Source organism: Lytechinus variegatus, chromosome 6, assembly GCF_018143015.1.
Source record: "Lytechinus variegatus isolate NC3 chromosome 6, Lvar_3.0, whole genome shotgun sequence".
In the NCBI taxonomy this organism is placed as follows: domain Eukaryota; kingdom Metazoa; phylum Echinodermata; class Echinoidea; order Temnopleuroida; family Toxopneustidae; genus Lytechinus; species Lytechinus variegatus.
The window spans coordinates 18944168-18966976 of NC_054745.1; the positions used below are offsets into that span (position 1 = coordinate 18944168).

At 35.8% G+C, this 22809-nt stretch overlaps 1 protein-coding gene across 1 annotated transcript; it reads left to right on the plus strand.

Annotated features, from left to right (window-relative positions):
• The first annotated feature begins 15996 nt into the window (after nt 1-15996).
• Nucleotides 15997-17244, plus strand: LOC121417616. The gene has a single exon (XM_041611351.1). It carries the CDS (start codon nt 15997-15999, stop codon nt 17242-17244), a length of 1248 nt encoding a protein of 415 aa, XP_041467285.1.
• Nucleotides 17245-22809: the final 5565 nt, after the last annotated feature.

Here is a 22809-nt window from a genome sequence, read left to right on the forward strand (position 1 = left end):
ATTATGTAACAAAGAGAATCTTAGTTATGTTATACAACTCATTTATTTTACCACATATAACGTATGGTCTGGAAGTATGGGGTGGGACGTGCAAAACAACCTTGAACCCTATATTATTACTACAAAAACGAATAGCTAGAATAATGACGTTCAACCATCATACTTACCACTCTGCTCCTTTATTTTATGATCTAAATATTCTCGATATTTTCAAACACTACCAATATTTTGATAGGAGTATTTATGCACGATTTAATTAATAATCGGTTGCCACATAGTTTTATTGATTATTTTTCATTTATAGATCATGCTTACAATACAAAAATAGAGAAAAGCGAAATGTTAATCTTGAGAAAAATAATACCAATTTGGGAAAACAATCAATTCCATTTTCTGGTCCTACTTTATGGAATCTCCTGCCAAGTAATATTAGAAACACCCCCAGTCGTAAGACATTTAGCAAATCGTTAAAATTAATGCTACTGGAAGATTATAATTAATTTGATATGGTAAAATACTGCCTGAAAACAAATAATTCTATGTAAAGATTTTGTGAATAATTAAGATTTTTTCTTCTTGTAAATAGTGTAAATATGTTCACTGAAAATAATCGAAACTTTCTGCAACAGTAATAAGTAGAATTGGTATTGAATTTGTTGTACAATATTGAGATTTAGTTAAATTTATTGTTTAAAACTATGATAATGACATTATTTGGGACTAACCTCGATTAGCATCTTGCTATTATGTTAGCTCCATTACCAAATGTTTTGTTTATATGTGATGTACTATTCCTTGTAATTGTACCTGACAGTAATATTTGGTAATAATTCAATTCAATTTAATGATTTTTTACCAAATAAACAATTCAACTCCTTCTTTGTCAAACCAGTCTCTGTAAACGAATTATAGAAATGTCATCATCTCTACAAATTAATAACGCATGTGGAGCGGATGGTATATATCTCCAAAAATTGTGAAACAATGTATTTATCATTTTGTTCATCCTCTGTGTGATGTGTTTGATAAATAATTTATTACAGGGACCGTGCCAGACAGTATAAAACTTGCAAAGATAATACCAATATATAAAGAAAATAATGTGGATAATATTGAAAATTATAGGCCTGTGGCTTTATTACCAGTATTCAGTAGAATTTTAGAAAAGCTGATGCACAAAAGATTGTATGACTTTTTAAATAGATTCAAGATTCTTATTAACGACCAATTTGTTTTCCGTAAAGATTTTAAAGCACATCACTCAGTATATTAGATTTTACAGATTATTTCTTAGAAGAATTTAATAGAGGTCACTTTTGTTGTGGAGTATTGATGGATATATCCAAGGCTTTTGACACCATCGATCACCACATTCTTTTGAAAAAAAATGATTATTATGGGGTTCGTGGTATTCCACTGCAGTGTTTTGCCACTTATTTATCCAATCGTAAACAATATGTGGTGATCGATGGTGTCGAATCCAATCACATGAATATTGATGTCGGTATTCCACAAGGTTCAGTTTTAGGGCCGCTTTTGTTTATTTTATATGTAAATGATATTCCTTTCTCATCAAAAATATTTAAATTCTCCTTGTTTGCAGACGACACTGCTGTTTTATGTTCTCACTCTAATTTACCTAAATTGATTTCTACAGTTAATTCTGAGTTATATGCCTGGTTCAAATGTAATAAACTACAACTTAATCTTGAAAAAACAAAGTATGTTATCTTTCATTCAAAAGGAAAGAAATTGTAAGTAATATTGAATATGTTAATATTGATGGCTTTGCTATTGAAAGGAAAGATTGTATTGACTTTTAGGTGTCACTATCCAAGAAAACTTGGAAAGGAAAAACACATTGATAATGTTTGTAACAAAAAAGTGTATTAAATGTATTAGAGTTTTGTACGGACTTAAGGATTTTTTAGCCATCAGCATATTACTTAATATTATTCTATATTATTTCCCAACTTAAACTATGTAATATTATTTGGGGTAACACCTTTACATCAAATTTATCTAAATTATTTATTTTACAAAAGAAAGCTCTTCGTTTGTTAACAAATTCTCTCATTATATGAGTCCAAGTGCGCCTCTTTTGTTAAACACAAAGTGTTACCTTTATTTGAGTTAATTCGTTTAAATACATGGATTTTGATGTATAAATTTCACAAAGGCCCCCTTTCCAGAATTTTTTTTTACAAATGTTTCATCCAAATTCTCAAATTCATTATTACTATACTAGACATCAAAACAACTATCGTATTCCTTTTTCTAAAATTAATTTATTCGCAATTCATCAGATATATCGGGGTGAAAGAATGAAATTTCCTCAAATCTGATATAAAAAAACAGCACAACACTATCACGATTTAAGTTACTTTCAAAGTCATTTTGTTCAATTATTTAATTAAAGAACTCAAATCCCACCCTGTATTAGTATTTTTATCTTCTTTTTTTATCTCGTCTTATCTTCTATTCTGTTCTATCTCCTGTGTTTTTGCATTGTGTGATGATGTGTGAAAGTGTGTGTATGTGTGTTTATTTGTTTATAACCCTTTTTATCAGTTATGTTATTTGTATATTTGTAGGGCCCCGGCTATAAGCAGTCTTGCTTCTTAGGGGTCCTGACCATTAAGAAACTTGTAACCTGTTATATTTTGAATTTGTTGTATCATGTTATTTTTGTAAATATTTTTGATGTCTTTTTAATTGTCATTAAATTGAATTGAATTGAATTGAAATTGAATTGAATAAACTCTTGAACCTACTTCTATACAGAAAAGTTTGCATGAATATACCTTGTCAACAATGTCCAGTGGCGGATCGGGGGGGGGGGACACAGGGGGCGCCCCCAATATTTCAGCGGCGCCAAAGGTGCCGCTTTAAAAAAAATATCCACTGATATATTAGCAACAGTAAAGGAAAGACTATCCCCAAGCGAGCACAATCATATCATCTTCCTTATCTTTTAACTACCCTTTTCCCCAACAACTTCGCCTGTTAAAAATAATCAGCAGTGCGCTGCCTGCATGTAACTGGCGCCAATGAAGGATAATCAGCGCACCCTAAATCTAAATCGGCACCGGACAAGACTAATCGGCGACATCTGGTTATAAATCGGCGCCGGTAAAGAAAAAAAAATCGACGCTGCCTGAGTTTTTAACCGGCGCCGATCAAGGATAATCAGCGCCACCTAAATGTAAATCAGGGGCGGTGTAGCGGCGGAGGTTCTAAATGACCGATATCGTTTTTAATCGGAACCATATCCGCCGGGTTTGACGCGGCTTGATGTTTGTAGATTTGGTTCCTCGGCGGATTTGGTTCTATTTACTATACGTTTTCACGTGTCCTCCCCCTGAGATTTGGTGTGCCCCCCCCCCCCCGGTGCCCCCTGAAAAAATTGGCGGAGCAAAAAAAGGAGAAAAGAAAAGAAAAGAAAAAGGAAAAAGACAGAAGAGGAAAATAAGACGAGGAAGACGAGTGAATAATGAAATGTTAATAAGACTTGCAAAACAAAAAATCTTTCATGTTACTAAATAAAATTTTCGCTCGCGCTTCGCACTCGTGTTCAATGGGATTCATATCTTGCTCAATAGGCTGATATGTGGAGCTAAAATATCAAGTTTTGAAGTCAATATATAAAACATATTTCATCTCAGACATCGGAGCTTTTATTATTTTTTCCATTTACAAATTTAAATGCGCTCTGTAAAATAATAATAATAATAATAATAATATTGTACTTATATAGCGCATAATATTGGTAATCTCTATGCGCTAAACAAAAGAATTATCCATTACAAACGAGATCAAATTATTAATATGGTTTTCAATGAAAATAAAATACTATTCTACATTAAACTAAGTATTGTGCTACATTGTGATAAACATTAAATATACATATATCATTACATGGTATTAATTTGGTACTAAACATATTGATAAAACTATATTAAAATACATGTATATTAAGCTACAACTTGAAAAAAGATAGGTCTTGATTGTTGTCTTGAAATGAGCTATTGAAGTGGCTTCACGCAGTTGAGGTGGTAGAGAGTTCCATAGATGTGATGCAAGGGTGGAAAGGCACGTTCTCCATAGTACTGGGTGTTGACTCTGGGAGTTTGGAGAAGGTTTAGATTGGCAGAACGGAGCTTTCTATTAGGTACATAGTAATTGATGAGGTTGAGATGTAGGAAGGAGAGTTACCGTGCAAAGCTTTGTAGACAATTAGAAGGATTTTGTACTGGATACGTAGATGAATAGGAAGCCAATGGAGAGAGAGAAGAAGGGGTGTAATGTGCTCATGTCTGCGGGCCTTTAAGACTATCCTTGCAGCTATATTCTGAACCCGTTGAAGCTTCTTGATCTCTAAGTCAGAAAATTTCCAAGCAGTGCATTGGATGAGTCCAGCCTCGAAGTCACAAATGCGTGAACAAGCATTTCTGCAGTATGCTGATCAAGATAGTCCCGAACCCTCCTATCTTGCGAAGGGCCGCCATAGCTGAACTGCATATTCTATTTACATGGGCCTTCAAGGTAAAATGCTGATCAATCATGGCTCCGAGGTTTCGGGCAACTTCTCTACTGAGTATTGCTTCACCTCCTACGTGTATGCTGACATCAGGACAACACCTTGAAAGGAACTTTGAGGTGAAATGTACTACCTCCGTCTTGTCATCATTCATAGTCAGTTTGTTCATCGTAGACCACGCTCGGATATCTCGGAGGCAGTTGTTGACTCTAGTAATGACAGAGTCTCTCTCGTCAGGATTGAAAATGCTGTACACTTGGGTATCATCTGCGTAGAACATGGATTCCATGTTATGGGCACGGATGATGTCCTGTATGGGTGCAATATAGAGAGTAAAGAGGAGGGGGGCCTATGACCGATCCCTGTGGGACTCCACATGTATCATCTACTTGTTTTGATACAGCATTTCCAATTCTTACTGTGTGACTGCGGCTATTCAAATAAGATTTCAACCAGTCAAGGACACTCCCAGAAAATCCAAAGCGTTGAGAATCTATCAATCAAGATGGTATGGTCTATAGTATCAAATGCGGACGAATAGTCCAAAAGGACTAGTATAGCTTCCTTCTTTTGATCAAGTGCAAGGAGGATGTCATTCTGTATGCGGAGGAGGGCTGTTTCAACGCTATGATGTGCTCGATACGTAGATTGTGTCTCTGAGTATAAGTCGTGGACAAGAAGATGATCTTGAATCTGCGTAACGACTGCCCTTCAGTTACCTTGCATATATAGCTGATGTTTGAAATTGGCCGGTAACTTGAGAGTTGCTCAGGAGGCAGAGAAGACTTTTTCAGTCGTGGGACCATGATGGACTTCTTCATATCTGATGGTACGATACCCGACTGAAGGCTCAAATTAACAATCTTTGTGACTGGATGAATGAGTTTCAGGCAAGCATCTTTTAATGATAGATGTAGGCAGAGCATCAAGTCGCATGTCGATGACGAAGTAGACTTGATGATGCGCTTGATCTCTTCCTCTTGGACCAAATCAAACTCATCTAATGTTGGACCGATGGGTTCGGAAACATCGACTGACAGTCTTCATTTCTCTCTAAGTCCAGAAGATTCTTCAGATTTCTTATTTTCTGCAAGAAGAAATCGAAATTCGTTTGCAAGCTTGCTAGCACAGTGATGCTCCGGAAGAACAGGTGTTACTTCAGGGGACGTTAGGTGATCAATGACCCGAAACAACTGCCTTTGATCCGAGTCCAATATCTTCTGCCGATAATGCTGGACTCTGGTTTCTTTCAGGAGTTCACTGTAGGCCTTGCACTTTGCAGCATAAATGTCTTTATCAACCTGGAGAGAAGTCTTTATCATCTTCCTTTCTTGGCGTCTGCGCTGTTGCTTGGTTTTTCGAAGAGTATTCGTGTACCAAGGGGCATGGGGTCTAAGAATGACCTGTCTCTCACCTATAGGAGCATGGTCATCAAGTATCTTGCGCAGGTCGTTGCGGTATTGAAAGATAAGAGACTCAAGGTTGTCTGATGGGTTTAAAAGCAATGAGCTTGAAGAAATGTCCTTACGAAAATGTTCAATGTCAATTGTCTTCATGGGCCTAGAAACTACAGCTTTCCTAACTGCCTTCGGTCTGGCCATTTGTATATGACATGTGACTATGTGGTGATCAGATGGTAGTGGACTTGAAGCAGCTACATTTGAGACTAGATTGTCTTCGGACCGTGAGATGATAAGGTCTAAAGTATGCCCACTTTTGTGTGTTGCCGATTGCACATGGTTACTGAGACCTGTGCCAGATAACATTTCAAGAAAAGTGGATGCATTCTGGTTGTCTTTGCTGTCCACATGCAGGTTGAAATCCCGACGAGGAGAACTTTACCACTTAGTGACTATCGTTTCCAGCAGTGACGAGAATTCCCGGAAAAATGTTTTCGGTGTTTGCATATTCTTCTTGCTGCAGGGTGGCCTATAAAGAACAATCAGACGTAGCTGGCATGTCGACGAAGTCGAAAGTGTCAAATCAATGTATTCAAAAGAGGAGAACTTAGCCAAGCCATTCTGATGGACATTAAATCCTTTGTTAAGTAGGACACGACTCCACCCCCATTCGAACCACGAGGAATGTGATAGATATTAAAATGAGGCAATGTCCTTCGGATAGTGGCTACAGCTTGATCATCTCTCTCTGAGTCAGTGAGCCATGTTTCTGTTACTGCTATGGCATCAATGTGGTTGCTAATAACAAAGTCGCATAAGGCTGATGCCTTTCCACGTGCTTTGAGAGACCTTGCATTCCATAATGCGAAGCGTATAGGCGATACTCGAGGATCTGATGGTATCCTTGTTGGTGTGATAAGATTTCTCCTGTTTTATTCCTCGATTAGCTGGGCCTGCATGTCGAAAAGAACGTTCTCTGTGATCACAAGGTAGAGCCCTTAGTGGTTTCGTTTGGGTCGGAGAAAGTTTTCTATTTACCCCACCACGACTTGTTCGCACTCGGGCTATGTTAAGATCATTCAACCTTTTCCAAAGTTGATCATCCAGTCTATTCAGTGGACTATTTCTAATTGTCCGCTTGATATTGAATAGCTCCTTCTTGGTGTAGCGCTGGACCATAGTATAAGACCCATTGTCGGAGCGGTGGGTCATGGTATAGGACCCATTGTCATAGCCTGGACTGTGTTATAAGACCCATTGTCGTAGAGCTGAGCCATGCTATAAGTCCCATTGTCAATGATGATCATTAAGAATGATCTACATAAAAGAGCAAGGACAATGGAAGCCCAACTTGAGTCACCTTTTACAAGCATGAGTGATTGTTGCTGAAGAAATGGCTCTCTGGTAGGGTACTTTCCAAGGGCAACTCTGGGGAGGCTTATCAGGCAGTCCTGTGTGAACAAAACTTCTGATCAGGCCGTCTAGTACCTCTCAAATTTCTGCAGACAAAAATCTCCGTTACACAAAATAACGACTGAAAGTTCTTCATTCAAAAGTTCCAGTATACTCAATAAGTAAATATTACATCAAAAATATAAGTTCCTGAGAGTTGGTCAACGAAAAAACAGAATTTTAGGCACACAAATCTTAAGCGGTCATAAAAGACCCTGCTGCCAGAGTGGTGGCGCTACATTAAAAAAAAAAAAAAAAAAAAAAAAAAAAAAAATGTCCGTTAATATATACGGTCTACATTTGAAGCTCACGCTGCGTGGTAACTCCAATAACTCCAATTATCGGGTTTCGAAAGTATACTTTCTTGTAAATGCTTTCACCGGCTTTGCACCGAGACCGTGACGTCATGTAGTGTTAGAAGTAGTGTAATTATATAGAGTTGTAGCAAGAAAATGGGTCATTATGGGTTATTATTATGAGTGAGCACGCATCAAAGTGGGAAAAATTAGTATTTCAATGTCACAGACTGAATTCAAAGGGTAATAAGATGAAAACTGGGGACAATTCTGTTTCAAATGTGACTTTAATTGCTGTTGTTTTCATCATCCATATTTTCTATCACCACACACTTTCCGAACCTTAAACATTTCATGGTTGAGTGAGCACATTCGAAAACTTAGAAGGAATACTCTTTATACCGCATAAATGTATTCTTTTCCTAACAATTTCTTATGATCAGTTTTGGACAAATCAGTGGTGTATCCAGAATTTAAATAAGGGGGAGGGGCCTATAATTGGGGGAGCCACCAGCATTTAAACTTTTAATATGACTTAACAAGTTGTAAAGGATACTACCAAAAATCCCTATGATGATACGTTACAATACAGGGGCCGCGGAACGGTTTTCAAAATGTGGGGGAAGGACTGAGCCAAAAATGTGTGTGTGGGGGGGGGGGGGGAGGTTGACCATACAAATAATCAGAGTCATATGGTCATTTTTACATTTTTATACATGTTTTTGGAAAAAAGTGGGGGCCCCAGCCCCCCCCCCACCCCCGCTTCCGTGCCACCTGCAATATTGTGCTCATTCAACCAACAGCATTAACACCATAAAATTCACCTAAAAACAACTTTTGCCCAAATTTGTATTTGCACAATCTGAAAAACGACTCTTGTGACCTTAAAAAAATTGGTCATTTTTAATTCAGTCTTTAATTACTCATGCATGATTCTACCGATCAATCTCATTTTTTCCCAGCAGTTGCTTAATGAGTGTAGAAAACCACCTATCAAATATCATATCTCAAAATGATTCCTTTCAAAAGTTACAGCGATTTGATTTAGGGGGGACTTACTTTTTTGTTGTGTGTGTGTGTGTGTGTGTGTATGTATATATATATATATATTGTGAAATGCATCCGTTGCGCCAACTGAGGGCCCCCATAAAATAACAGTTCTGTTTATTTAAAACAAGGCTTGAATTCAGATAATTTCAAAAATGAAGAGGTTAGACCAGCTTTCAGACTTACTCGCCAATACGTTTTTTGCATAAAGTCTTTTGTTAACCATTCGATAGCCTTGGTGGGAAAGTGGTGAAAACACGTTCGTTCTATGAAATTATGGCCGTACAAGCATTGTAATGTATTTATAATTCAGTTATGATAAATCATCGCTACATATATATATATATATATAATATATATATATATAATATTATATATACATACATATTTATATCATTTGCCAACATTGCGTGTCATCCAGCCTGATTAGATGCTGTTGCTCGGTTACTGAAATTAATAGGATTTCGATCTTTATTTTATTGATGTCTCAAGAAAATATAGGTTTGTTGCAGTCCTGTTTCCTTCGTCTCATTCGTCTTTCATGTCGTGACTTTTTGAGCAGTTTAAAGTGATTGGTTAACATAGGTTTGACTTTTACAAAATCTGAGCTAGAAGGTCACACTTGTCACCTGTGTCTGTGATATTCTACAAAAATGAACCCTAGAAAAAATTGCGTTCGAAAATAATTATTAAGTGCTTCAAAAATTGAAATATAAAGTGACCGGAAACACCATCTTAATTTCATCCCATACACTTATGTGTAGTATTTAGGCGTCTATAAGACACCTATTTACAAAATCGGGGTTTGCCTTGTAGTTTGAGCTTTTCATTCTCATAGTGGTTGTTTTCAGGGTTTATTAGTTCTAATACATGCTCTTGTACACATGTTTCATCTTGGTTTGAGAATTTTTTTAAATCGGCTGCTTAAAAAGTTAAACAATACCTTTAATCTCGACATGGATCTAAAATGAGATGGATATTCGTTGGTTAGGTAATCAGACCGTATTCGGATCTTTTCCTTATAGAGGCGTGCAAGATGCATAAAACATTTCGAATAAACTCAAAAGCGAGGGAGCTAAGAGATCGAGCTAACAATCGAGGCGCTGTTGCATTTTAAGGTGAAAGTAAAGGATTTCGTTCACGCATTCGGTGAATTTAGCGAAAATTCTCAGTAAGAAATGAAGGTTTTCAAAATAAGGGGGGAGGGTGGCAATTACCCCACCCCACTGCTTACGGCCATGTAGATAATAGATTCACTAACAAGATATGCTAAATGTCATAACATTCTCTTCATATTAGCCTACTTTAATTCTATAATGGTCATCGTGACTTAGGCAATAAGCGATTCGTGATTGGACACTGGTATTGCACAAAATGTATGCGCAGAAGCTACTAAACTACTCAAATCCTCGAAGATTGATGTGCAATTTTGGGTTACGTTTGGAAATCGTAGCTCCGTGTTCTTTTTAATTCTTGCACATATCAAGATTTAGGCCATGTAGTGATTGATTATTATTGATGATTATTTTGTTATTTTTATTTTTAAACCCCCTTTCCAAGATTCTCCCTAATATTTCGTATCTACATGGCTTTCGTTCTTTCGTTTATCTAAGGGGATTTATTTAATGAGGCAGATGATAATGACTACAAATTATATCAATATAGAGGCCAAGTTGTGATTGATTGTTGTCATTTTTTTTTAAATCCCATCTTTCAAGTTTCTACCTGATATTTTAGACAATTTTCCATGGCACAATGTAATGACTTCATTCTTTCGTTTATCTGAGGTAATTGATTTAATGAGGCATATGATTCTGACTACAAATGTTTTATATCAAGGAAGAGAAAAATATTGTGATATTGTTATTTTTGCAATCCCATTTTTCAAGTTTTTCCCTCATATTCTAGATGATTATACATGGCACAAAATAATGATTGCGTTCTGTGTTAATCTACGGGATTTGATGTAATGAGGTAGATAGTTATGACTCTACATGTATATCATTCGTGCCAATATATGATCATATTCTATAGTGAATGTACACACACACTCAAACCCACACATACATACACACACACACACACATATATATATATGAAATGTATATAGATATGAAATGTGGGGTAAGGTCAAAATTCTAAAGTTGTAAAATGACAAAATATTAAAAATCAGTGATTGTATTTTTCTTTGGTGATGAGTAAAAAGTAAGTCCCCCCTAAATTCACCTACTCAGTTTTATTCTATGATTGCTTTTTGTTCGCAATCAATATGTTATGCCTTTGTAATTTACTTTTTATGTACATGTTTACCTGCCTTGAACCAGTATAGGTTCATGGACCTGGTTTCGATTGTTACTCTTTATTGTTTCACTTTGTTTATTTGTATTCTGCTTTTCTTTGAAATAAAGAAATGATTACAATCAAACAAATATATATATATATATATACTCCTTAAAATAAGTTGAAAAAATCTGACTTTGATCGATTATCACTTCTTGATGTTAATGAATATTAATGTTCAACTGATATACATGAATAGATCTTTTAATTTTTTTTAATGATACCCTACATGATATGATTATGGTTCACACGGAGGTGCTGTGCCTTGAAATGTGGGGTAAGGTTAAAAATTCTAAAATTGCAAAATAACACAATATTGAAAGTCACTGTTTGTTTTTTTTTCCTTGGTGATGAGTAAAAAGTAAGTCCTCCCTAAATCCGATTGCTATAACTTTTGAACCGAATTAGTTTGATATATGATATTTCATAGGTGGTTTTTTTGCACTCATTAAGCAACTCCTGAGGAAAAATGAGATCGATCGGTTGAATCATGCATGAGTAATTAAAGATTGAATTAAAAATTACAATTTTTAAAAGTCACAAGAGTCGTTTTTCAATTTGTTCAAATACAAAGTTAGGCAAAAGTGGTTTTCAGGTGAATTTTATGGTGTTATGCTGTTTTACTATCCATCATTCATTCACTTCAGACCAGATTTTGATATCGTATGTTCATGGTTGAGTGAGCACAATGTATTGCAGGGGCTGCGGAAGCGGGGGGGGGGGGCTTCAGCCCCAACTTTTTTCCAAAAGCATGTACAAAAATATAAAAATGACCATACGATTTTGATTTTTTTTTTGAATGATCAGCCCCCTCATTTTTTTCGCTCAGTCCCCCCCCCCCACTTTGAAAACCATTCCGCGGCCCCTGAATTGTGACGTATCATAATAGGGGTTTATGGTAGTATCCTCTACAACTTGTTAGATCATGTTAAAATTTGAAAATGTTGGTGGCTCCCCCGAATATAGGCCCCTCCCCATTTTAAAATTCTGGATCCACCACTGATTTGTCCATACATTAAACTGATCCTGAGAGATTGTTAGGAAAAGAACACATTTATGCAGTATCAAAAGTATTCATTCCTAAGTTTTCCGTTGTGCTCGCTCAACCACGAAAATGTTTAAAGTTCGGAAAGTGTGTGGTGATAGAAATAATGGATGATAAAACAAGAGCAATAAAAGTCACATTTGAAACCGAATTTTCCCCCAATAATCACTTTATTACCCTTTAAAATGCGTCTTGTGACATTGAAAATATGAATTTTCCCACTTTGATGCGTGCTCACTCATCCATACATAAACAAATCGATTTCACCTTAACACAGAATTTCGCCCATAGGTTGATAAACATTACTGCCAAACGACATTGCTAAAGACAGCCTTGAGAAAAAGTTCCACCATATTGAATAAGGGGTTACTTATTCGTAAATATATGCACCCATACTGTACACAAGTCTATGAAAAAGGAAGTCAAAATTTTGAAATGAGAGTTTGTTTCATGGACGTTTTTTGTTACTTCTGCCAATAGTTATTTCATGAAACTTCGCACATGGCTTCAGAGTAACACTATCCAAAAGGTGCGCACACCAAACTAACCATTCGATACGGCACAGAGTGGGGCCAAGGCCTTGAACTTTCTTCTTATTTGCATAATTTTTTAGTATTGTGTGCTCCATGATGCATTAAACATCGGGATTTTAACTAAAATCAAATGAAATGAACTATGCAAGGATGTTTGTGACATATATCCATAGTTACAAATTGCATTTTTTTTCCAATAACGTAATAAAGAGCTAATCACATTCCACATGTTCATTCAAGCATGGATGTTTAATTAAACGCCTTTGAATCATTGAAGTATGTTAATTGGTCATGAAAACAACGAAAAAGTGGAGAAAAGATCATTTTCGGTTACCAAAATGAAACAATACTTGCCTATGGTATTTGAAAATCGTATTTTTTGTTCTCAATAAATGTTCATTGAACCGTGAAACGATGAATACTATTGAAGAATCTCTTACCAAAAATAATTGTCATCATATTTTTTTATCATTTTTATTGATAGAAACGTGTAAAAAAAACAATTATAGGAAATTTGGACCTGTGTTTATTCAACCGTGAAATCTAGCCAAAAAAGTTGTATCGTCTTTTAGAAAGTACCTTTTATAAGCCTCCTGACTATTATTCATGATGAGAATGTGGAATAAGTTCCAATAAAATGGAATCAAAGTCATGATATTTGGCTTGTGACTTTTGAAAAGTGACATTTTTGCCTTCTGACGGTGCTCACTGATGCATGACGTAAAATATGTCCCTAACATTTACTCAGAGGGTAGCTTATAAAATTACCTAGACGCTCATGTAAAAATATATTAAAAACTCGCATTGGTTTCGAATTATTGATGTTTGTTCAAGGGGAACTTCCTTTTTTGTTGTGTATATTTGCTTTCATGCTACAAAATGTGACAAAAACGTGTCTGTTTGTAGAACAGAAAAGAAAAAAAATAACGAAAAATCTCCCATTGCCAAAAATTACTTGTGCACTCTTTGGCTTCGCCCCGGCTTATTGTTCGACGATATGCAGGAAGCGATGGGCTCAATGAAGGGGGAGGTAAGGGGGGGGGAATAGGGTCTCGTTATTTTGCTTTGAAGACATGTACAATTTTATTAGATTCTTAGGAACAGTCATTAAATCCGATCATTTTTTCCCAGTACTGTTAGCATTGGCGGCGGAGCGAGGATTATCTTTTTTTTTTTGGGGGGGGGGGGGAGGAGCGGCTATTGTTGCGTCCACCTAAACACAAAAGATAATCCTCTGCTCCGCCGCCTATGACTGTTAGAGAACGTTCAATTCGTCGTCAATGTACAGAAATATTCTTATTATCAACATTTTAGAAAAAAGTTTCATTCAAATTTATGTTTGTCAAGTAACTATTGTCTCAGGAATGTAATCTTTTGTTTGTGTGTGAACAAAGTATGTGTGCGTTAAATATATTTATTTGCTTTTGAAATGTGTTTGTATCTATACTATAGCTCTTAATAGTAATTGGAACAGGTCGTTTTGTCAATTATAAAATGAATATTGAAATAGGAATGATCCTTCTTTTTGATGACTAGCTACTCCTTCGATATATATAGGCAATTGTCTGTGCTACACTGATTATCGCAAAGGGCACAAAATGGACTATCAATATTTACACATATACACGAGGATATATTTATCTATTTTAACAGGGAAGCATGTTTCAGTTGAAAAACTGCTATCACTGAGGGCCCTACTATCCCTCTCTCTCTCTCTCTACATATATATATATATATATATATATATATACATGTATATATTTTGTGAAAGAAATTGATGAAGAGAACAATGGCAGGCGTAGCTTAAATCAATGTTCCACAAAGCTATCTGCCATTTGGAAAAATTGGTGATGCCCAAAAATGTCTCTGCTGGGTTTTGAAACCGGGCACCCAGCTTTGAACGCCGGTGCATTAACCACTAGACCACAGAGACGGGTTAGTGGCTAGGGCGACCCTGATCCAATTGACCGTCAGATAGATTTTCGACAAAATGTTTAAATAAAAGAATTGCCAAAGTTAGAGGTAAAGAGAGGGAGAGAGAGAGAGTGAGGGGGGGGGGGAGATGTAATGCATTGCAGTTACAATTTGTTTTTGTACGTACTAAATTTCGACGCACAACCTCGCGTCTTTGTCAAGGATACAAACTTGTATGATATTATGTGTATACAGTGTATATAATTTATATCATAAATTTTATATATTGCATAATCATATAAATACAAATGAATAAATATAAATAAATATATAATTATATATATATGTAGCTATATATATATATATGTATATATATATATATATTAATGTATATACACACAAAACGAAAACCGAGATTTATCGATGATTTATCATAACTTAATCACAAATACAATAGACAAATGACCTACTATTGCAAAGCTTAGAATCTCTTATTTCATCTGAAATTACTAATGACTATTTCTCATTCACGCATGAGTGAGCAAAGAAAATTTGAAGAGGGGATTCGAAAGTTATTTGGTGGGCTGTATCTAGGTTTCAAATAGAAAACTACATTTTTACAAAGTTCAATATCTGCTCCTTAATTTGATACCTCAATTACAGTAAATAGCCAAGAAATAACAAAGTTATGATTATTTCAAATAAGGCTTGAATTTCAATAATTTCATAAAATTAAGAGGTTGTACAGGTTAATGTTGAAACTCACTTGACACTCCGTTTTGTTGACGATCAGCCATGCATTAGTCTTTTATCAACCATGCGATAGCTTCTGTGGGAAACCGGTGAAAACACGTTTATTTATTGAAATTATGCAAATTAAAGCATTGTTTCGAGGGAACGTAACTTTTTTACTTCTTGACCATTTTTTGTGATTAAGGTATCAAATAAAAGAGCAGATATTGAACATTTTACGCATGTAATTTTCTTTTTAATTCAGATACCCCCCTCCTAATGAGTTTTTTGCATCCTTTCTTCTAATTTTTTGCTCAATCATGCGGGAATGTGGAATAATGTAAGTAATTTTGGATGAAAGAAGAGATTGTAAGCTTTACATTAATAGGTCATTTGTCTATTGTATTTGTGATTAAGTTATGATAAATCATCGCTTAATCTCGGTTTCGTTTTTTCTGGGAAGCACTGTATAAATGTATATATATACTCGCACACACATGTTTATAGGCCTATATATGTATATGTACTCATTTCTTTCAGCAAACATCTATAAAGGTTTATTTTTTGTTGTTGTAGAGGAGGACTATACTCTATACCCATACCACACTTAAAGTCACTTTCCACCTTAAAGCGTTTACTTATTACCTAAAACGATTTTCTCATCATTTCTCGACTTACAGACCAATCACATAGTAAGATGTCCACCTTGGCAACAACGTCGGTCATCTACGGATCGATGTTTTCGATCGGCGTCCCGGCGAACGGCTTCTTGATATGGGTCTACTACAAGATGTCCAAGAAACGCAGAAGGGCAGGTAAAAAGGGCGCCCTCAAAGGGTTCACATCAACTGATCTCTTGCTTTTGGGGCTAGCTGTGATTGACTTCATAGCTTGTGCTACAGCACCTCTGTATTTTGGCTTCTTCAGTATACGAGATGACTGGATGTGCAAGTTCTGCTTTTTCATGAGCCGGGCGGCGTGCCTCGCGGCTCTCTTTATGACCGTAGCCTTAGCAGTGTATCGGTACCACATTGTAGTATGTGTAAACACGTCATGGTCTCAAAACCCCTGTGTCATTGTAGTCGTGTCGATCATGTGTCTTGTACTCTCAACCTTGATGCACTCTGTGATATTGGCCAATGGGAGGTTCGTTGACATTGTAGGATGCAAGCCTCTCGGAGATATCGGATCAAGGGGCGAGATGATTTACCGAGTTTCGGTGTGTGTCATTTTTGTTGCCTGCCTCGTGAGCGTCATTGCTCTGTATTGTAAAATAGCTTGGTTTCTGAGGAAGTCTCGTTCCCGGCACATCTATCCTCTGGAATCGCCAGGTAAGGAACTGGTTCCGATAACAAACACTTCCCAGATATTCTCCACTGTAGCAACTAGTAATAATCACAAAGAGCCAGGAATTGAACCGAACATTACGCTGTTCACCAGAACTCTACCCAAAGGACGAGGTGAAATTGCCACCAGCGAAAACGTCGAACGCGGGGGTAACAGCCAACAGGCGGGAGAATCTCAGGATCGGAATCTGGCTGCCTCTGAGGGTATCCCAACTGTTTCCGGAAGAATCCGTGACTATCCTGAAACGATGACGAGCGACGTAGTACCGAAGATCGAGCGGCGTCCGGTTGTAAACAGGTTAAAAGCGGCCAATCGAAAAGACCACGGCAAGGCAACCAAAATGATAATTATATTAACCCTGATTATCTACATCTCTTGGATTCCATACATATTAAGCCTTCTTTTCGCAACACAGATCGGGTTGTTCCTAAGGAGAATCAATCAGCCTTGGGTCGTAGGAATAATGGTATTTCTCATCCGTCTTAGAGAGGTGATCCATATTTGCAACACGTTCGTCTATGTTGCGATAAACAACAGGTTTCGAAAAACAGCGAGGGAAATTATAGCCGAGACCACTTTTGCTAAGTGTCTGCGATAAATGTCACTGTTACATTAATAGTCAGTACCATTCCAACATCACCAATAGGAGATGTTGTGCTATGGTACCAACGCCTATATAAGGTGATACTATCTATTACATTTACCCCGAGCATTTGCAACGTTTAGTTTGCCATGTTTCTTGAAGTTGAAGTGTTAGTCATTTATTGTTATGCACGCGTGATTTACAATGCACCCTGTACAGTTGTCATTGCATATGAAAGAATACTCGATGAAATCGAAAAAGTTATGACAGTTTTACATTTTGACACTTTTCAATAGACTGCGCTATATATTTCTAATGGTTATTCTCAATGACGCGTACAAAAATCTTTGGAATATTAGGGATGATATCAAAAGGAAACCCTGCACATATGATACCAAAAATGATTGAAAACAAAGAATTACGGCCATTTTAAATTTCTTTAGTTTGCAATAGAGGGCGCTATTTCTAAAGGTAATAGTCACTGATGCTTAACAAACTAGTGAGTTATAAATGATGTTACCATAAGAAAACCCAGAAAATAGACCAAAATGAATGAAACAGAGGAAGTTATGGCCATTTTACTATTTTTGACTTTTGAATAGAGGGTGCCATTTCTGGTAATGGTCACTAATGCGTTAAAAAACTTATGGATTATGAGGAATGTTACAATAAACAAATCCTAAAAATATAAGACCGAAATGAATGATGACAACAAAGATATTGTCATTAACTATTTGTTGACTTTGCAATAGAGGGTGCTATTTGTAAATTTAAATGTCACTGATGCGTAAAAAATTGTTGAATTGTGAAAGACGATACCATTAGTATACCATGAAAATATGTGAAGGAAATGAATGAAAACAAAGAAGTTATGGCCATTTTACGATTTTCATACTATTTGTTGACTCTGCAATAGAGGGCGCTATTTGTAAATTTAAATGTCACTGATGCGTAAAAATTTGTTGAATTGTGAAAGACGATACCATTAGTATACCATGAAAATATGTAAAGGAAATGAATGAAAACAAAGAAGTTATGGCCATTTTACGATTTTCATACTATTTGTTGACTCTGCAATAGAGGGCGCTATTTGTAAATTTAAATGTCACTGATGCGTAAAAATTTGTTGAATTGTGAAAGACGATACCATTAGTATACCATGAAAATATGAGAAGGAAATGAATGAAAACAAAGAGGTTATGGCCATTTTACGATTTTCATACTATTTGTTGACTCTGCAATAGAGGGCGCTATTTGTAAATTTAAATGTCACTGATGCGTAAAAATTTGTTGAATTGTGAAAGACGATACCATTAGTATACCATGAAAATATGTGAAGGAAATGAATGAAAACAAAGAAGTTATGGCCATTTTACGATTTTCATACTATTTGTTGACTCTGCAATAGAGGGCGCTATTTGTAAATTTAAATGTCACTGATGCGTAAAAATTTGTTGAATTGTGAAAGACGATACCATTAGTATACCATGAAAATATGAGAAGGAAATGAATGAAAACAAAGAAGTTATGACCATTTCACGTTTTTCCTAATTTGCATTTCAATAAAAATTAACGTTTTGAATGTAGACTATCTTGGATTTTAATTTAGGCCTAGAAGACGGCATTCTGAAGGGTAAGCCATGCTTTTTATATGAAAGAGCAACTTTTAAACAATCTACTGCAATTTGTTAGAAGTTTGTAGCATGCTGGATGCGGGAGTTAGGACGAGATTAGGAATGGTATGCAAATGGACTTTACAAAATGGCGCCTGGATGGTCATGCATGAGTGATTTTGGAAAATGGAAGACGAGGTGCGCAGCAAGGGGTGCTGGACAACATGTCTACCAGAATTGGATGAGGGACAGAGCCAGGGCAGAGCTAACAAAAACTACGTGTTAAACAAATGGGATTTTGTGGAAGAAACAGACAGAAGAAGAAGAATAGGAATAGGAATACGGAACAACAACAGAGCATTATCGCCAGTAGGCGTCAATGCAACAATAATAATAATAATAATTTAGAATGAGAACGAGCAACATTGACGCAATGCGATTTCCAAAGCTAAGCTAGTACAGAGAACAGCTTGCAGTGTACATCTGACCCAAATTCCAGGCGACAATGAGATCTAATATCTTTGTATGAATAATAAAACTTTTCACCGCACTCGCTACCTGAGCTTTTTTTTAAATTTCGTTTTAGTAATATTTCATTTTTTTTGTAAATGTTACAAATTATTCACACGTTCCATCAAAGGGTATCATTTTCCAACACGTATTTATCAACATAAAACAAATCGTAATATACCGTTGAGATCCAGGGGGCTGTTTCATAAAGCTGTTCGTAAGTTAAGAGCAACTTTAAGAATGACCGGTGATCCTTTCTTACGCGCAAAACCATCGTTAATGAATATACCATTCGCCATAAGAAAGGATCACCAGTCGTTCTTAAAGTCGCTCCTAACTTACGAACAGCTTTATGAAACATCCACCAGGTGACGATTGCGTCTGCTAGCGTTTTGCTGTACGGCTAGCTTTGGGCACAGCAGAATTTAGCGCTGAAGAAAAGAGATCAAGTAAAAATATAGAATTACATAAAGATGGCACTAACAATCGATATGGTTTAGATTGCAGATTCATTACATCTTAGATTTTTTTTTAAATATCTTAAATTATACATGCATTACTGGGGCTTATCATACTCTAGAGGATCAGATACAAATGCAAAATAGTATGAGCTTGGTTCTACTGGGAATGAGAGCGTCATTTTGTTGATTGAACAGTAAATATTATCCAAAGATATTAGGTAGAAAAGACTTACTACTTGTAATGAGCAATTCTTCTCAAAGGGAAACTTTCACAGCATTCATTGCTGTAAAGATGGCACCTTTCTGTGTTTATTTCTTAATATGAATATAGAACAAAGCTAATGCCATTGGATTGGATGTCATCGCTTAGGTCGTGTGGGTAAGGCCGAGTCGCCTTCCTATTACTAGCATACAAGAGTGTCGAATTAGGCGTTTTACTTTATTAACAATAATCGGTATGAGTTATAATGAGTACCATTGTCTTCTACATGCTCTCTAGATTACTTTGATATATAAACCAATAATTTTAGTGATCTCCAATGAAGTTCAACCTTATAATACAGTGCGTATCAAAAAAATTACACTTAAAAAAAACCCTGTAAAATTACACATTTTGTAATATACTGAAGATTTTTCCACATTTTAACACTGGTACAGATCCATTTAAGCAAATTACAGTTTAACTGTCGAAAAAATATTTCCGCTTGAGTGAGCACCACTTACTTTTGAAAAGTTAGTGAAAATGATTTGCGCAAAACCTTAGTTATGCTGTGATTTACATGAAATGGCTTATGCTTGATTCTCATTTTGTTAATCATGGTCAAGCTTCACAAAAGTGTGGAGAAACAAGCATTAAATGAAAAATGAAATGTAAACCCACTTTAAATGATAAAAACTTAGTGAAAAAATGGTGGAGATGTCTGATATAAAGTTTTGTTCAGATTCAGCTATGTCCTCAGATCCAGCTGGCACAAAAAGGGTAAAGGTTGTGCTTACTAAGAGTTGAAATTTCAATTTGGGTGGCAAAATTGTTACAAAATGCTGAATGTATCCATTTTTTTCAATTGACTAAAAGTGCAAGGGAACTGTATGAGAAATGTTTCGCAGCGTAGGTTTGATTTCGCCCTTTCCCCTTGACACAACGTGAAAACAAGCATTTCTGCGCAAACAGATTTCTGCGAGCTTTACAAAAATGAACAGTACTCACTCAAGTGTAACATTCTGTCAAAACTTTTACTTTCATTGGATACATGAGACCCAACCCCAAGATAATATGTGAAAAAATTACCAACATGTTGTATATTTTTTAATTCCCAGGGCTTTTTCAAAGTGTAAACTTTTTTTGATACGCACTGTATAGTGATGTATATAGCTTGATAAATTGAAAAGAACTTTGTCATATTACTTTACGGGTTCCTGGTTTGGATAGCGGTTTATTTATTTATTCAAACAGTAGCAGTTAATGACCTGGACCCCATTGTGCTGTTTTCAATAGGAAGACTTTCCAATCTACTCAAGATAAGCTTCCGATTGTCCAGTATGTCAACCTCTCCCATGACCACCGGATCATATTCAAGGGAACTGAAAATTTAACTCTCACAGAAAAAGTCGTTAAGGAAAAATGGAAGAAAAGCCCAAGTCGTAAACTTGGGCTTTTCTCACACTCATACCAGATTTTAAGGAACAATTTCAAATATTTAACTTATTTTCGCCCCCAAAATTGGACTTGGACCATTTTTATCTTTAATCTAAGGAATCATTGCCAGCTAAGTAGGATTTTAATTTGTATATACTACAGGATTAACCAGAAGTGACTTTTCAAAATATGTAAGATTATTATTTTTGTTTGTTCTTGTTTAGTGTATGATCTATTTTTTGTAAATAAAGAAAGGAATCAATTTAATAATTAATCTACTTTGTTATTTGTTGTAGTATCGTAACAATAATATGCTCTACGAAATAGTTTTTCAGTAGAAACATGGATATCTGGCACGCCTGTATTTCTATTTCACTTAATTTGATTCTGCAAACTTTGATATAAAGTTCTCTAAAAGATGACATCTTTCTGTCTGCAGATACATAAACATGTGAAAATCATAAGTCAGAAAAAATGAAACCGGTGGCATTCGAACCTGCCATCTTTCATTACAGATCGAGCATACCGATCTTAAAGAAATAAGAGTAATGCCGAAAATTTGTATACAAATTATAACTTCCTCCTATTAAAAGGCTCTGCATTTCCTTTATATTGTCAACGGCAGACGGCATTCGGATACTAATGATTCAGAAAGAAGAGGATCGAGGGTATTTGAATACCAGATCATCGTGGCTTAACCGTGAGCTGTGAACCAGAATAGCCTGGTGGTTAAGTCGCTGCCCGGAAAGCAGTAAATGGCAGGTTCTAATCCTTTTGGTTCCATTCTTTTTCTGACTAATGATTTTCATTACAGATCGAGCATACCGATCTTAAACGGATAGGAGTAATGCCGAAAATTTGTTAACAAATTATATTGTGATTGCTTTGCTGTGTGATTGATTTGTTTCATTATTGGTTATTAGTTTACATGTTTACATCAATGACCACGTTTTATTGTTTGATTGATAAGCAGTTTGACTGATTTTATGTTCTGTCTAAGTGTTTATCCACAAGCAATTATTCTCTATTCTTTAGATTAGTTAATTGTTTGATTTATTTCACAAGTCATTGTGATACTGTGATTTATTAATTTTTTTGTCAGTGTCACTGTGTTTGAAATTATATTATTTGCAGCATTGACACCATTCTCTTACACTCAATTTTGTTTACTTTTCCATGTACCTCCTGTTTCAGAACAATAAGACAAAAAAAAACACAATCGTCTGAAATGCCACTGTTCTCTAATAATGCACCAAACGTGTTTATATCTATCTTCTGAAGAAGCAAATTGGATGTGTCCAAACTGCATAGGGAATTTACAATTAATCATATTGATGACGATAAGGAATTCAATGATGAT

Bases quoted from the DNA above. Each gene is read 5' to 3' on its own strand.
- LOC121417616 (XM_041611351.1), top strand. From the start codon at position 15,997: ATGTCCACCTTGGCAACAACGTCGGTCATCTACGGATCGATGTTTTCG.